At 44.9% G+C, this 16,683-nt stretch overlaps 1 protein-coding gene across 1 annotated transcript; it reads right to left on the bottom strand.

Moving 5' to 3' along the window:
• Positions 1-11,026: 11,026 nt before the first annotated feature.
• Positions 11,027-12,777, bottom strand: LOC125547782 (berberine bridge enzyme-like Cyn d 4). Its single transcript, XM_048711557.1, has one exon. It carries the CDS (start codon positions 12,764-12,766, stop codon positions 11,216-11,218), a length of 1,551 nt encoding a protein of 516 aa, XP_048567514.1. The 5' UTR covers positions 12,767-12,777; the 3' UTR covers positions 11,027-11,215.
• Between the last annotated feature and the right edge of the window lie 3,906 nt (positions 12,778-16,683).

The following is a 16,683-nucleotide window of genomic DNA, read 5'->3' as shown; positions in this document are numbered from 1 at the left end:
AAGTTCATGATTTTATTCATGTTTTTCCGCTGTGGACAGAATTAATATTGCTCTTTTTCTTGAAAATAAAAGTTTAGAGAGATGTATTAAAAGAGCATGTTAAAGTTACAATTAGAATAAATATGTTTATGTTATTCTTATGACCAACGTTGTTAATAACATGACCATATTTTATTATTGAAATTAAAGGTGCATTTATTTCTAATATTTTTCCCAACGGTAATATAGATTTATTTGCATAGACAATTATATGTTTAATTTGACCAACGTTAGATTAATGCATATGATTGTTATATTGATGTCACTTAAATTGTGATTTCAGGAGGATTTCACTTGATGAGTTGCCTAAAAGAAGTTCCGACACTCAGAGGTGACAACCACACTGAGTGGAGGAAGAAAGTTGAACTGGCATTTGTTTGTGCTGATCTGGACTGGGTTCTGGAAGAACCACAATCGGTCAGACCTACAGAAGAACCACAGTCGGTCAGACCTACAGAGCCAGTAAGAGGACTACTGAGGATGATGCTGCATGGGCTAAAAGGAAAGGGGATTATGCTCCTTTGGAGATGTCCTACATCATAGCCAACCAAAAGTGGGTCAATGCAAATAAAAAATGCATGGCCTTTATAAAGAATACCATTGAGAGCAACATTGTGGGCTCCATTGCAGAGTGCACTTCAGCAGCTGAGTTGCTGACAAAGATAAAGAGCCAGTTCACTGGCTTTTCAAAGATATATGCCACTCAGGTGTTAAAACAACTTGTGACGGAACAGTACACAGGTGGTGGAATAAGAGAGCACATCTTGAGGATGAGCAATATGGCAGCAAAGTTAAAGCCTATGGACGAGGATCTGGAGATCAAACCAAAGCTCCTGGTCCACCTTGTCATGGCTTCACTGCCAAAGGAGTTTGAAACTTTTGTTGTGAATTATAATATGTCACCTGGAACATGGGACATAGAAAAGACAATTGCTATGTGTGTCCAAGAAGAGGACAGACTAAAAGCTTCACATGGTGGAACACTCAACTATGTGAAGGATCATAAGAAAAAAAACTACAGTCAAAACAACAAAAGTTCTCCTTCAAAGCCACAAGGAAAAGCTCCCTATCAGCATCAGCGTCAGCAACAGTCTTTCCCAGTGGACAAAGACACTTGTCTCCACTGTAAGAAGACCGGGCATTACAAGAAAGACTGCCCTGTTTGGCTGAAGTCCTTAATGGCAAAGCAAGGTAACAACATTGTTTCCTTAGTAAATGAATCCTTGTACACACAGTTTTCGGAATCTACTTGGTGGATTGACTCAGGGGCAACTGTTCATGTTGCAAATTGTTTACAGGGATTCCATTCGACCCGGACTACGCTAAGAAGAGAAGGAGGCATTGAAGTAGCCAATGGAATATAAGCAAAAGTTGAAGTTGTCGGCGACATCTCCTTGGAGTTAGCTGATGGATTCAAGCTTCTACTTAGAGATGTTCTTTATGTTCCTTCATGTAATAGAAACTTAATTAGCGTTTCATGTTTGGACAAAGAAAATTATGAGTGTTATTTTGGACATGGCAAGTGTGCCATCTGGTATAATATTGCTTATGTTGGTAATGCTTTACTACATGATGAGCTTTATTTGTTATCACTTCGTGAAAAAGTGCATTCCGTATGCAATGTGAATGAACATGTTTCCGCGTCGAATAAAGAACAAAAGAAAAGAAAGAGAACATTCGACTCATCGAAATTATGGCACTGTCGCTTGGGCCATATTTCGAAGGGGAGAATAGAAAGATTAGTCAAAAGTGAAATTCTTCCACAATTAGAATTCTCAGACTTAGAACAATGTGTAGATTGCATTGAAGGAAAGTATATAAAACAAATCAAAAAAGGTGCAATCCATAGCTCAAGCACACTAGAAATCATCCACACCGACATTTGTGGACCATTTCCGGTGAAAAGTGTGGATGGATATGACTCGTTCATAACATTCACAGATGATTACTCTCGCTATGGTTATATTTATCCAATCAAAGAAAGATCTGAAGCATTGGATAAATTTAAAATATTCAAAGCTGAAGTTGAAAATCAGCATGATAAAAGAATAAAGATAGTAAGGTCCGACCGTGGGGGAGAGTACTACGGTCGGCACACTCCATATGGCCAAGTCCCTGGACCTTTTGCAAAGTTCTTACAGGAGACTGGCATAGTTGCCCAGTATTCAATGCCAGGTGAACCTCAGCAAAATGGAGTAGCTAAAAGGCGCAACCGTACACTTATGGATATGGTGCGCAGCATGATGAGTTATTCCAACTTGCCATTGGGATTATGGATGGAGGCGCTTAAAACCGCCATTCACATTCTCAATAGAGTACCAAGCAAGTCGGTGCCCAAAACACAGTACGAGCTATGGACAGGAAGGGTACCCTCCCTACAACACTTCAGGGTGTGGGGGTGCCCTGCTGAGGCCAAAATGTTTAATCCAAACATTGCAAAGTTAGATCCCAAAACAGTTAGTTGCCACTTCATTGGCTATCCAGACAGATCAAAAGGTTTTCGTTTCTACTGCCCAGACAGATATACAAAGTTTGTAGAAACAAGACATGCAGTCTTCTTTGAGGACGAAATGATGAGGGGGTGCATGCACCTAATCCGATGATTCAGGAGCCATTTTTCTCACTACCAGTTGCAACTCCACCCATGACAACCTTGTGGGTACACCCGGAACCTGTCCGTCAGGAGCCGACTGAACCCATTGTTGAGCATGAAAGGGAGGTGCAATAGCAAATTTTAGAAGAAGTGCCAGAAGTTGAGGCACAGAACGTGCCAAAAAATAAGGCCCTAAGAAGGTCTACAAGACCAAGAAAGTCAGCTATTTCTACTGACTTTAAAGTTTATAACACAGAAACGGTTCATATGGAAAAAGATCCCACCTCATATGAAGAAGCCATGAGAAGCCCTCATTCATCGATGTGGATGAAGGCAATGGAAGACGAGATGAAATCAATGAGTTCCAAAGATGTTTGGGACTTAGAGAAAATTCCTAAAGAAGCCAAACAGTAGGCTGTAAATGGGTCTACAAAATTAAGTATGACTCTAAAGGGAATATAGAAAAGTATAAAGCACGACTCGTGGCAAAAGGATTTACACAAAGAGAAGGGATAGATTACAATGAGACATTTTCTCCAGTCTCATGTAAGGATTCCTTCAGAATCATAATGGTATTAGTTGCTCATTTTGATTTAGAATTACATCAAATGGATGTTAAGACGACATTTCTGAATGGTGATTTAAAAGAAAATGTCTACATGAAATAGTCTAAGGGTTTTATCATGGAAGGCAAGGAAAATATGGGATGCCGCCTGAAGAAATCCATTTATGGATTAAGACAAGCCTCTCGGCAGTGGTATCTAAAGTTTAATCAAACGATTAAAAGTTTTGGATTTAAAGAAAATATTGAGGATAATTGCATTTATGCAAAGTTTAAAAATGGAAAATATATTTTCCTAATCTTGTATGTGGATGATATCCTGCTTGCTAGTAGTGATGTTAGTCTACTACAAGAAACAAAGAAATACTTATCCTCAAATTTTGACATAACAGATCTTGGTGAAGCATCATATGTTTTGGGCATAGAAATTCACCGAGATAGGAACAGTGGAGTCTTAGGACTATCGCATAAAGCATATTTAGAAAAGGTTCTTAAAAAGTATAATATGCATGCGAGTAAAGCCACGCCTGCTCCTATAGTCAAGGGCGATAGTTTTGGGAAATTCCAATGTCCCAAGAACCAATACGAGATCGATCAAATGAAAGTAGTACCATATGCTTCGGCAGTTGGCAGCTTATAGTATGCACAAGTGTGCACTCGCCCTGACTTAGCTTTATCACCGGGGTACTCGGTCGATATCAAGAGAATCTAGGTATGGAGCACTGGAAGATGGTAAAGAAAGCATTGCGTTATGCGCAAGGCACGAAGGACTACATGCTAATATACAGGAGAAGTGAATCTCTAGAGATAAAAGGGTATTGAGACACAGATTTTGCGGGGGACAGAGAAGATAGAAAATCCACGTCAGGATACGTCTTCACTCTCGCTGGGGGAGCTATTTCGTGGAAAAGCTCCAAACAGTCAATAGTTGCATCATCCACGATGTATGCAGAATTCATAGCATGCTTCGAAGCCACGGGGCAGGCGATATGGCTAAAGAAATTTGTACCCGACTTGAAAGTGGTAGATTGTATTCACAAGCCACTAAAGATGTACTGCGACAACCAACCCACAGTATTTTACGCTCACAACAACAAGTCGAGTAATGCTGCCAAAACAATAGAGATAAGGTATTATGTTGTGAAAGATAAAATCCAGGATCAAACTATAAGTCTTGAGCATATAAGGACAAAGGATATGCTTGCGGATCCGCTAACGAAAGACTTACCACCCAATGTGTTCAAGGAACTCATAGCCGGCATGGGTTTAAGGGAAAGCCTTATGATTCCTGGATAGGCCCAAAAGGAACCGAATTTGCTTCTGGTCATAACGTATGTTGTAGCTGTATGATTCTAACGGCAATTAAGCTGTGACGATGAAACATGCTCTATGTACCAATATGTGATGAAACAAATAAACTAGAAAGTATAAGCTTAAAAGTAAAAGTTGAGATCAAGGGGGAGAATGTTAGGTTGATCTCTCCACCGAGTGGGCTCAACGGCCCTTCGGGCCCTGAGCTATTCGCGCCCTGATCGGGGGCGCCCAACCGTTCTATGGTTGGTGGGCCCTTGTGACCTGCGATATATAAAGAGGTGGGGGCCGGGGCGCACGCTACGAGGTTCACCGTGCCGCCAGACTCCCCACCGATATCCCCTTCCGATCTAGGGCAATCGCAGTGCTCACGGGAAGCACACCACCGCCGCCATCTCTGTCCACAGCGCCGCCGTCACCACACCACCATGGCAGGAGCTGGATCGAGCTCATCCGCACCCAAGGAAGGTAGGTTACCGGAAAGATCTAGCCTACCTCGATCCATAGGATCTATCATAGATACATTAATTCAAGCTAGCTCCTTTTGCAGTTCTCTTGAGGTGTGTGTGCCTATATAAAGTTCCGGCATATATGAAGCGCATATTTTAGTTGCACTACTGTTGTATTTGTAATGTGTACATGCATTCAGCTTATTGTGTGTGCAACCACTGTCGAATGAGCTTGCTTAACTGCACGTGCATCAATGATATGTTTAGGAAAAGGAGGCACCGGGGAACGAGGGGAAACAACTTGCTCGGCAACAAGAACGACTTTATATTCGTTCCCAATGCCAAGGTCTCTGCTTCAAGTTAGAATGAGTAGTGTACCTACAGGCAGGATGTCAACGACCTACACAACATCCACGCTTGTGCTGGAGAGTGGGTCACCAATCCCGGCCTTGGCTTGATCAAGAGATAGGGCTGCCGCTACAAATACGATAGATTTCCACATAGGAAGGCTGGCTTGAAAAGGAATGGCGGCTTCTGCCGAGAACTTGACTTGGGTACTCTGTGCATCTTTTTCCTCTCCTATGTCCGTAATCTCTCTTCTTCCTTGAGATCCACTTGTAGTTATTAATTTGTTGCTAGAAAAATGGTGATGGGGTCAATATAGTACTGGGATCGTAGCATTTGGTATTCCGAGCTATAGATTCTCACCAAATTTCCACAATACCCCTGCCAAAACCCAACCAATTTTCTTACATTCCGTTCAATCGAAGCCACGGATTTTCGGAGTCCGACCAAGAGGGCAACGTATTACGGGCAGGTCCTCCTGATTTTGACCACAAGCTCGAGTGTTTATCTTTAGAGCCAAAGGCCAATTTATCTTTTCTAGTGTTTTTGGGCTTCTCGGGGATTTGTCAGGACAGAAAATACGGAATATTTACCGGACCTTGTGTACCCGATAAAATCATTCACGAACAGAGTCCCACTTCATCTATTCGCAAAAAAAAAGAGTCCCACTTCATCGGGAACAAATCGCAAAAGAAAGCTATGCGTAATGGCCATTGTTGGGGAAATATAAATGAGGTATGAACAAAATCATTTACTAACAGTTGAGAAAAAAAATCTTCCTTTGCAAGATGCAGGCACCATCCCCAGAATAACTCTCACGAAGCAAACCCGGCGAGCCGGATGGCTGGCTCAAGCGTGATAAGCAACGCGGTTGATGGCGAGCGGGCGCGCGTGCCTTGCGGTTGGTAGACGTCTATCCGGTCATCGCAAGCATCATCCGGATGGCCCTTTCGGACAACCTGTCACTCGCCAAACCCAGACAGGCACACGTGCGGGCCCGGCTAGCGCAACAGGACCAACTTGGCCGGGGCCAAAGGCCAACCATCATTCTGGATCATCCCTTGATGTTGTACGGACATAATCACTAGGAAACTATTCACAACAAACATCCTTGAAATAGTTTACTTAACTTCCTTCTTATACTCCCTCCGTCCAGGTGCATAAGCCAACTTAGGTTGCAATGCGACCAAGGCGAAGGAAAAAGCGAGAACTTAATGTTTACTTGCTAATTAATAGCATCACATGCAATGAACTCAGCACTGCATGTCGTGTTTGATAGTCTCAAGTCATTGAAAGCATATACACCCGCATTTCTTATTGGTTGATTCCTTTATTTATGTCAAAAAAAAAGAAATGAGGTGAGAGTTAATGCACCGCACCTAAATGTTTTGGGATTATTTGGTTTCGTAAGGTGACTTATACACCTAGACCATGGGAGTAATTCGTTTAGCTTCTAGGTTGCGATTGATTTTTGCGCCAATTGGACCATTCGCAAGAAACAACTTTAAAATAATTCAGTTAACCTCCATCTTATATTTCAAATAGTTCGCTTACCTTACAGATTGCAGTTAGTCTCTACGCCAATTGATGCAATGGGTTGGTTAGTTAAGAGACAACACTAAGAGATAACTCATTGTACATGTATTTTTATTGTCATCTTTGAATTCAGGACTGGATTAAGACAAAGGCTAAGCCTATCAACCACCTCACAGGCCTGTACCAACCAAAAGCCACCACCTCACCATATAAAACCAATTTTATAACAAAATCATCCGTAGGTTTAGCATCTCTGGCGGGCAACAAAGGTCTATCAGTTGTGCTGGCGTGTGGACATGATGGCCGGCGCGGCAAACGGGCCGTCAAGCATCCCACGGGCCATGATCTTGTACGCCGCCTCCATCAAGTGCAGCCCATCCCACGACAAATACCTCGACGGGTCCGAGCACTCCACCGCCCCCGCGCGACCGGGGATCAAGACGGGGTAGCACGCGTCAAGCACCGTCTCGACGCCGAAACCATTCTCCGCCGGCTTGGTGACAAGGCTGAGCACCTCGCCATAGTAGTCGACGTAGGTGATGGAAACACCGGGATGGTAACTCCACCACAGGACCCGGTGTGGCGGAGAAGTGGGCGATGTAGTTGCCGGTGTCGATCAGAGAGTCACCGAAGCTGAATAGACGCTTGTAGCACCTGCTCTGCTTCTCCGGCGCACGCGACGCCACGATGGCCACAGACAGCGCAAGAAGAGCGGACGCCACCACGAGCTTCCGAGGCAGAGACGACGCCTATGAAATCATGGTGGATGGATGGAAAGTAATTGTTTCGACCTCACTAGGTTCCGTCTTGATGCCCGGGCTTGTAGCTAGCTTTTATGATGAGGCCGATCTTGGATGACTGGCTATCTCGCGGCTCTAACATGTTTGAATCGGGCAGGCCGGATAAGCTTAGGCGACGTGTGTACGTGCGTCATCGGCCTCTTGCTTGCAATATAAAAGCCAGAGCCTTCAAATTTCATACAGTAAGCAGTATATCTTTTGATTTTTTTTGAAAAGGGGGTTATCCCCTGCCTCTGCAACAAAACGATGCATACAACCATAATTATTAATGAGCAACAGGTTCAACACAAGTTTTCATGTCTCGAACAAAGAACAAAAAAGACTTACAAAGAGCTAAAAATAGTAACAGAAAAGCCATAACCGGTCACTGACAGAGGCCATGGCAACGTTGGCATGCCACGTAAGCATAATATGCATCTAGATATGGATGATGTGACCGTTTGCACGCGGGGACAAGTTGGATGACCACAATTCCGTATTTTTAAAGTTTTAGCACTAAACTGAACATCAAGCGCAAGTTCTATGACTTTCGGTGATATTAGCTCTTTTTTATAACCACTGATCAGGGGCGAGCCCATGTTGTGCCAGCAGGTAGCACAGGACACCGGGTAAAAAATGTGTTACGTTATACCTATAGAGCCCACGTACCCTGGGACACCCCTAATTTTTTCTAGAGGGACACCCGTACAAGGCTCCACCCAGCACAACTCAAGTGCAGCCCAGCGCGTGACGAAGGCCCAGCCCAACCTGTCTAATGCGCGCAGTGGATCGATCAATCAATAGATCCATACGTGCTTTCCTATTCGTCCGCTCCATGCTGCGCTTTGTGCCGTTGACCTTTGGCTTTCGTCCGTATCCCCCCGTACGCCGTACTCGCCGCCTATCGCCATATCACGGTGAGTCGTCGAATCAGTGGAGAAAAGAAGGAACAGGTACGCTGCATCAGTCCCCAAACCCAATGCGGTCTGCCTCAGCCTCTTGCATATCCGGTTCTAATTATTGCTTTTTTTTCTCTAACCCTAGGGAATTAGGGCTACTGAATAAGACTAGAGATTTTGATTGTATTGGGTAATTGGACTATTTTAAATAATTTCGCACCGAGTGGAGACCAATATTGCAACACTCTAGGACGGCAGCACAATATCAAATAATTTTTATGTTATAACCGTGCAATTGCAATTCAAGTATTCTGTGTGTACACATGATTCATAGTTCTTTTCTTCCTTGCAAATTTTAATTATTTGAATAAATTACAAATTTCAGGTGAAGCTCGGTTTATTGAAAGGTTTCTAAAAAAGAGAAGAACCTCAATGCAAGATGAAAATGTTGGTCTGTCATACGAACATAATCAAAATGATGTCTCTTTCCCGCCACCATTAGATGGACAAAGTAATTCCTCACCGCATGAACAGGATTAATGTCCCGCTCCGCCATCACCACATGGACAAAATAATGCCTCCAGATATGGAGTTCTGCCAATAATACAAGGAATTCATTTCAAGCTGAAGAAGAGATCAATTGGGAAGGAAAAAAATTGATCGAGGTAAAAGGAGAAGCATTGATGAGTACCATCCAAATTAGCAAGATTTGGTAAGAAGGAAATATTTGGCCAATGGGCCTTCTCAACCTTGTACTTATTCTTAAGTGGATTGCTCTAATGATGTTATTGATTGGTTGCTTCAAGAATTTGATAATAGCTTCACGGAGAAAAATTCTGAACTGCTTGTTCACTCGGCGACTTTGAGCCCAAATGAATTATTTCGTGATTTCAACATAGTGCATTAGATGAGTCTTGCTAAATTTTATCCAAAATATTTTGATGATGGAGAACTCAGGGACCTTAGACATCACCTTCATCTTTACATTATTGTGTCCGAGCAAGATGATCGCTCCTCTGGTTTAAGTAATATTTGTGAGCTCTCTCAAAAAATGGAGACAATAAAACATGTTGTCTATCCCTTGGTTTATCAGACTTATTATTGCACAACTGTAATTAATATTTTTCTAAGTGGTTTTGCTTCTTTTGATTTGTAGGCAATCAAGATCTAGTGTTGCATTTTCTTGTCATCGGTTATACTTTATCCATAATCTGGAAACTTTGGTTCTTCTTCAACGTTCAATTTCCTGCTATCAACTAATATTTCAAGTGAAACTCTTTATTTTAGATCTCTGGTAAGCATATTCAACGTTATATTGTATTCTTGGTATATTGTATTGTTATAAGTCTGTTACTTTTATCTATATAATTACATGAGATCGACATATATGTGATAGAGATGGGACCCCGGGTCATTTTTGTTCTGGGTCCACCCCTGCCACTGATCATGATAAGTAAATGGTACTAGCGGTCTAAGAACTTACCTTGCGGGCGCACTTCAGTCATGATACTTGCAAACCGGAAAACCCCTTCATAAAACTTGTGTTGCGGGTGCAGTTTGGTCACACGGGCCATTTAAACCAGCCAGCCATCGGTTTTCTCTATTTTGCAGTCACATGCGGCGCATGTGACATCGGTTGAGCACCAAAACTGTAATATGGCGCTCACCAGAGTCCCTGGTTGGCCTTGATTTTTTACACCAAGGCCCTTGGCTTCGTAGGTAATTTTGTATCTGACCTCTTAAGTGTTGTGACTCACGTTTTGCACCTGTTTTTTTTCATCACAAAGGCCCCTACTGTCGTATATTGATGACCGCAGAGGATACACGACCAGAGAGTATCTTAGATTTTTGACCCAGACAGGTATGCATCGCCTGCCCTATTTTTTTGCACGTCTCCCTTCTTGTTTTGCTTATCACACCATTCACATTTTTTGAAGGATGTAACGAATTTTTTAAATATACGAGCAATTTTAGATACAGTGTGGACATTTTTCTAAATAAGTGATGAACATTTTTGAATATGTGGAGAATATAAACAGTTGGACTAGTAAACTTTTGACATAGTACCAGCTACACACTGCTTTTCATTTTCTGTTTTTCTTGTTTTTCATTTATTTTTTATACATGTACATTTTTCTCAAATTCATGGACATTTCTAAAAATTAATGGATTTAAGAATCAGCAAACAAATGTTTTACAATAATATATTATTTTAACCTGTCAAAAATGGGTTACTCATTTTTTAAGCTAATAGTTGCCTTTTTTTAACCGGTTTTTCTTCATATCGAGCAGTGCCGAATTTTTGTCGAGCAGAATCAGGAACTTTTGTGAAGCTTGGCCGAGCAGTCATTTTATCTTGGGTGGTTTGTGCAGTTTGGTCCTCAAACTCAGAAAGTGCTCGTTTAAGGTCCCTAAACGAGCTTATATGGTCCACCAACGGTCCTAAATACCACGGCACTCGGTCAAAAATATATTCTGGTGGCTGCAGGAATTTGAGTCAAATTTAAGCAGAACCAGAAACTTTTTTCAAACTTGGGGAACCAAACTTTTTCAACGAATACATTTTCGACAAATACATATGCTTGAAATGCAATGTACTAGAAAGAGCTAGAATAGCCACTGCGGCCATCCAAATTAATATCAAGATACAAGTTTGAGTGCAGCACCCTATGTTGATCGATCACTTAGTTAATTTGTCGCCACTAGTGTAGTGGTGGGATGCTCTGCTCGTTCCTGAAGTAATCGTGAGGATCCACCTTGCCCTTGGCCATGGCGAGCCTCTTGAAGTTGCCCTTGTAGTACTTGTCGCCCCAAACCTTAGCGGCCGTGTAGCTGGTGACGTTGCCCACAACGACGTTCCTGCCGAGGTCGAGGTCCCTGTAGTTCACGTACGCCTCCCTGGGGTTCTTGCTCACGTAGGGCGCCATGAAGGCGTAGAAGTCCTTGAGCCACCTGGTCTGCGCCGACCCGTCGGTGTCGGCGGACCAGAAGTTCATGTACTGGATGTTGTAGAGCACGCCGGCACGGTGCGGGAACGGCGTCGCCGACTCCGGGAGGCTGCCGATCTGACCGCCGTAGGGGTCCATGATCATGATCCCGGCGTCGGGCTTGACGAGCCAGGCGAAGATCTTCACCCACACGTCCCTGGCGATGGCCCGGTGGACGAAGTCGGAGGTGGCCTTGTTGAAGGTGTCCATGGAGGTGGTCCGGTTGAGGATGTCCTCCACGGTGGCGGTGCTGTCCAGGTAGATGTATGGCACGGACTGGATCCACGTCATCTCCCTGCAGTGCGCCCGGTTCAGGCGGAGCTCTGGGAAGCGGCCGCGCATCAATGGCAGCAGCGTGTCGCAGGTGCCCAGGTACATGGACTGGAACTCGGCCACCTGCTTCGACACGACCACCCTTATGAAGAGGTCTTCCGGGAGAGCCGGCGCGATTTCTTGCCATTTCGTTAGCATGTCGACGGCGCCCTCGTCGACGGACCTCGGGACGCGGAACATGGTCAGCTTGGGCGGGATGGCCACGAGCTTCACCTTCCACGACAGCACGATGCCGAAGCTCTCGCCGCCGCCGCCGCGGAGGGCCCAGAAGACGTCCCTCCCCATGGCCTGCTTGTCCATGAGCTTCCCGTTGGCGTCGACCAGCGTGGCGTCCAGCACGTGGTCGGCGGCCACGCCGTACTTGCGCAGCAGCATGCCGAACCCGCCGCCGCTGAGATGGCCGCCCAGACCGATCGTCGGGCACAGCCCCGCCGGGAAGGCCAGCCTGTCGCTCACCTTGGAGATGGCGTAGTAGAGCTCCCCGACCGTGGCGCCGGACTCCACCGTCGCGGTGGCCGCCTTCCCATTGACGCGCACGGAGCGGAGGTTGGCAAGGTCGACCACCGCGAACACCTCGGGCCGCTCGGACCGGAACGAGAGGCCCTCGTAGTCGTGCCCGCCGCTGCGCACGCGGATGCGCACGTCGTGCCGGCGGCCGCAGACAACGGCGGCCTGGACGTGGGAGGCGTTGATCGCTGTGACGATGCAGAGCGGCCGCACCGTGCTAGGCGTGAACAACCTGGGGTTCCGGATGGAGGACACCAGGACCGACGTAAACGATGGCGAGCTCTGGGTGTGCAGCAGAGGCTTGGGTATGGCTGCGGAGAGGCATTGGAGGAAGCCGTGGGAGGAAGCTAGGGAAGGGACGACGGATGCGTAGCAAGAGAGGAGGCCGAAGAGGAGCGCAAGAGCTAAGCTCCGAGACGAGGCCATTGCTTGTTTATTTTTTCTTCTTGGATGGAGTGCTCACCTTGCATGGTATCGAGCTCTACATATAGCCCTAGATCGCTCTCCAGCTGGCAGCTCTGTACATATTAATGTCGTGGTCAACTCTTAAGATGGTGACCGACGTGCGGTGAGTGATTGATCTAGGGCACGTCAAACAAGAGGGCGATGGGAACCGAACCCACAGGTTGAGCAGAACTAGAGTCGTCGGATCTGTCAAGCACTTCAAAATTTATACCGAGCATCCCGCAAAAAACAAATAAACATTTATACCGAGCAGGAACGGCCAGTCGCTAGAACGCACCTCCAGGAACGCGCCCGGCGGAGATGGTTAGCAGCATGCGATCATGTCGCCTAACAGTCGACGCGCGCGAACTCCTCGAATTTCGCCCACATCCGATTAGGTACAAATGGCCTCCTGCCTAGGACCGGGAAGATGTGTCATTGCAGCCACCGTCGGGAAATAGGAACTAGGAGATCCACTGTCGGCGTAGACCAGGGATAGAGAATCGTCGACCGGTCCAGTTGCAATGGAATTTTCTTGGGGCCGTTGCAATGGTCCAGTTGCGAGGGTTCCTGTACCGCAAGGAGGCTAGCCTCCGTCACCGTCAGGCAGGCTTCGGCCGATGGCTTCCTCCGGCGACAGTGAGGCGATCAAGAAGGGAACGAGGTAAGGTGGCGGGAAAGGTTTTGCTAGTTGCCGGGGTCTTTTCTTTTTCCGAGGGGAGTCCGAGGTGTGTTGAGAGCGAGACTTCCAACTAAATCGGTTTTCATCACATATTTAACTAAAAATATTTAATTATACTCCTAAAAATTATACCTTTTTATATGCATTCGAAAATATTTCTGGTGGTCCCACAAAAAAATTATTTCTAGTGACATATCACTTGTGAAACAAAGCTCATTTTGTTTACTAATTTGGTTGTCAAAGTGTAACTCAAAATACACGGTAGTGTGTCTACTGGAACGGAGGTGCTCTGATTCTATATGTATAAAAATAGACCTCTTGCTCTGCTCTATGCGCGTCAAATGTGAAAGCGCATCTATCGAGCTATGCGGAAACCAGTGGTCCGATGCCTTTTTGTTTGAGACCTTTTACGGTGCATCAAATCAATTTGAGCCGTTCATTTCTATCACTTGGAGGGCCCAAATAAGCCAATACTACAACAGATATTCGGCAGTATATTGAGTCATTAGGATCATTTTGGGTATTCTAATATTTATTAATCTCTTTCCCCGCCATGGCGCAGTCCATACGTCCAGTTCTTTTGGCCAGACGACGCACGACGAAAACGATGAAACAAAGCTGATGGTATTGGTTCGTACTCCAAGCTGGGCTGTACTGCAGTGCACAGTGACCTAGAAATGCTATGCTAATAGACTCGCCGCCGGCCGGATACACAAAATCAGATCACGGCTTTCTCTCGGGCCGCACCCGCGGGGCCGCTCCAGCAGCCCGAGGGAGCAGTGGCGACGAGGTCGCACACGCATTCGCTCGTGCCTCCGCGCAAGGAGACTGACGGAGTGCACCGAGGTGTCAGACGGTGTCGCCCGCCGTTGCAGGTTGCCGTCGCACCACGCCTGTGCCGCCTTGCTCGCCATCGCACCGCTCATCATCTTGCTGTTGCTGCTCATCAAATGAAAATCAAAATGGATAGCGCGGCGCACGCCACACCAAATTGTGTCGTTCCGTGCACGCATTGGTGCAGCAGAGTCGGTATAGCGCCAGAGCGGGCGTTCTTGCACCGGCGCACTGCATGGAGACTTTGCAGCAGCGATGCCTCGCCAGTAGCGCACGAACGGTGCCGCGTCGAATCGGATGGGTAAATTTAAATAATTAGAATTATTAATTGTGATTAAAACTAACAAAGAATAAATCTATGTCTAATAAGAAATTACCAATATGTCCTAGCGCGAAAATTTGAACGATCCATACTAGCCGGTGGATCTAGCAAATACTACCTATCATAATGGGTAGTATGATGCACTGTAAAAAATCTCTTTTGTTTTTGTTTTTGTGTAAACAATCAAGAACTTTATTGATCGATTAACAAGGTTACAAATTATACATATAATAAACCATGGAGACGGCATCTCATCATGTTAAACCACCATGAAAAGATATCACTGTTAAAAGATCATCTGTTAGTTAAGAGAAGGTAACCATTTCTTTCTAAATCTTTCTCTCCATCATCTCAGCAATTATCATTCGTGAACTTCTAAGATAACACGAATATACCATTCTAAAAAAAAAGATAACACGAATATACATATTGACCTTAACTAGGACGAAATGACCAACTGTGCTGACTTTTTTCGAATCACGAGTAAAACCATGTGACCTCTTGTTACTGCACAAACGAGTCGATTACTCGTACTCCCTCTGTCTCGGTTTATAGAGCGTGCACGTAGTTTTAGGTCATCAATTTGACTAAATAAATATGAGTTATATGTCACCAAAAGTATATCATTAGATTTTTAAGTGGATATAGTTTCTAAACATATATTTTTCATCCAATATGATACATATTTAGCTAGTTAAATTGTTAATCTAGAACGATACGCATGTCTTATAAACCGAGACGGAGGAAGTAGGTCTTGCGTCCGACCAAATATATTTTAGGTCAGTGTTGAGTCGAGCAGTAATGGCGAACGAGAAGCGCGCTGCAACAGTACGTGGGCTGCTATGGTTTTGGAGCCAAGATTCCTTTTGACTTTTTGTGTGTTTGGGCTGCTAAGCGGAATATAAAGAAGCTAGATCAGAGAATAATCAATCGCGCGTTGAAGCTACAGGGGCGGCTGTTCAAGACTGCTATATGTATTACTCTCTCCGTTTCATAATATAAAAATGTTTTTGATATTAATGTAGTGTTTAAAACGTTTTTATATTTTGAGACAGAGGGTCACCAGAAAACACATTCGAAAGGAAAAACAAAGCCAACCAACTTGTTGCATGCTAATCTATGCAGCAAACGAAAACTAAAATTGTGGCTGGCAGTTAGTCTTTAGACTATGCATTATTTCACAACGGATAATTGATGATAGATTATTCAGCTACGCATTATTTTTAGTCCAATGTAAGTTGTTCATACCTCTAACAAAATTACCTACAAGTTATTTGATGGCTAGAGTCCGGGAAATAAGCGTCCGTATGGTTAGCTTGATAATTTTCAGTTGTCCTGACACGAACAAGACACCGTTAAAAAAAATACAATTCTCTTGCCCAAACCATCAATACTTCTACTTCTTTTTGCAAAGAAAAACTTCCGATCTATTCATCAACTGTCAGGATAGTACAAAGAACGCTAGAAGTAAACAAAATGCATCTAGTCTGTAGACCACCTGGCGACGACTACAAGCACTGGAGCGAGCTGAAGGCACGCCGCCGTCTTCGTCCCTCCCTCATCGGACTAGGCAGGAAGAACCTTATTCCATCTTCAAAGGACCGCCGCCGCCTCGCCTCTCTGAGCAGGACACAAATCCTAATAAAACTCAAGAAAATATGGAAAAACAGAGCCCTTCCGACGGCAAGGGCCGGGATCTACCGCGTCACCATGGCCCTAAGACCACGGAAGAAGAGGTAGACCGGCAGGAGACACGAGAAGCCCTAGCCAAAGTCTCCTTTTTCTTCCACGGAACCAGAGCACCCTTGCAACCATCATCAACAATGATGTTTTTAGCAAGGAGGGGATGGTCTACAAAAGACCACGAGTCAACTATGAGTGTCCTTCATTTAATGGACATAGTCGAGGCGTGAAAGTCGCTATATTGTCGCTTCTGCCGATCCCACCGCTCCTCAAGGGGTTCTTCCACGGAACAGCAGTGGTCATATTGAAAACGTTGTTCTAAATAGGATTGGTTAGCTGTGCTGTAACTTTTGTGTCATTGGGAACTTAATTAAGCCC

Source organism: Triticum urartu, chromosome 3 (assembly GCF_003073215.2).
Source record: "Triticum urartu cultivar G1812 chromosome 3, Tu2.1, whole genome shotgun sequence".
NCBI lineage: Eukaryota > Viridiplantae > Streptophyta > Magnoliopsida > Poales > Poaceae > Triticum > Triticum urartu.
The sequence above is the reverse complement of the archived record's forward strand: the minus strand, read 5'-3'. Positions and strand labels throughout refer to the sequence as shown.

Excerpts from the sequence above, each read along its gene's own strand:
- LOC125547782 (XM_048711557.1), bottom strand. The coding sequence starts at position 12,766 with ATGGCCTCGTCTCGGAGCTTAGCTCTTGCGCTCCTCTTCGGCCTCCTC.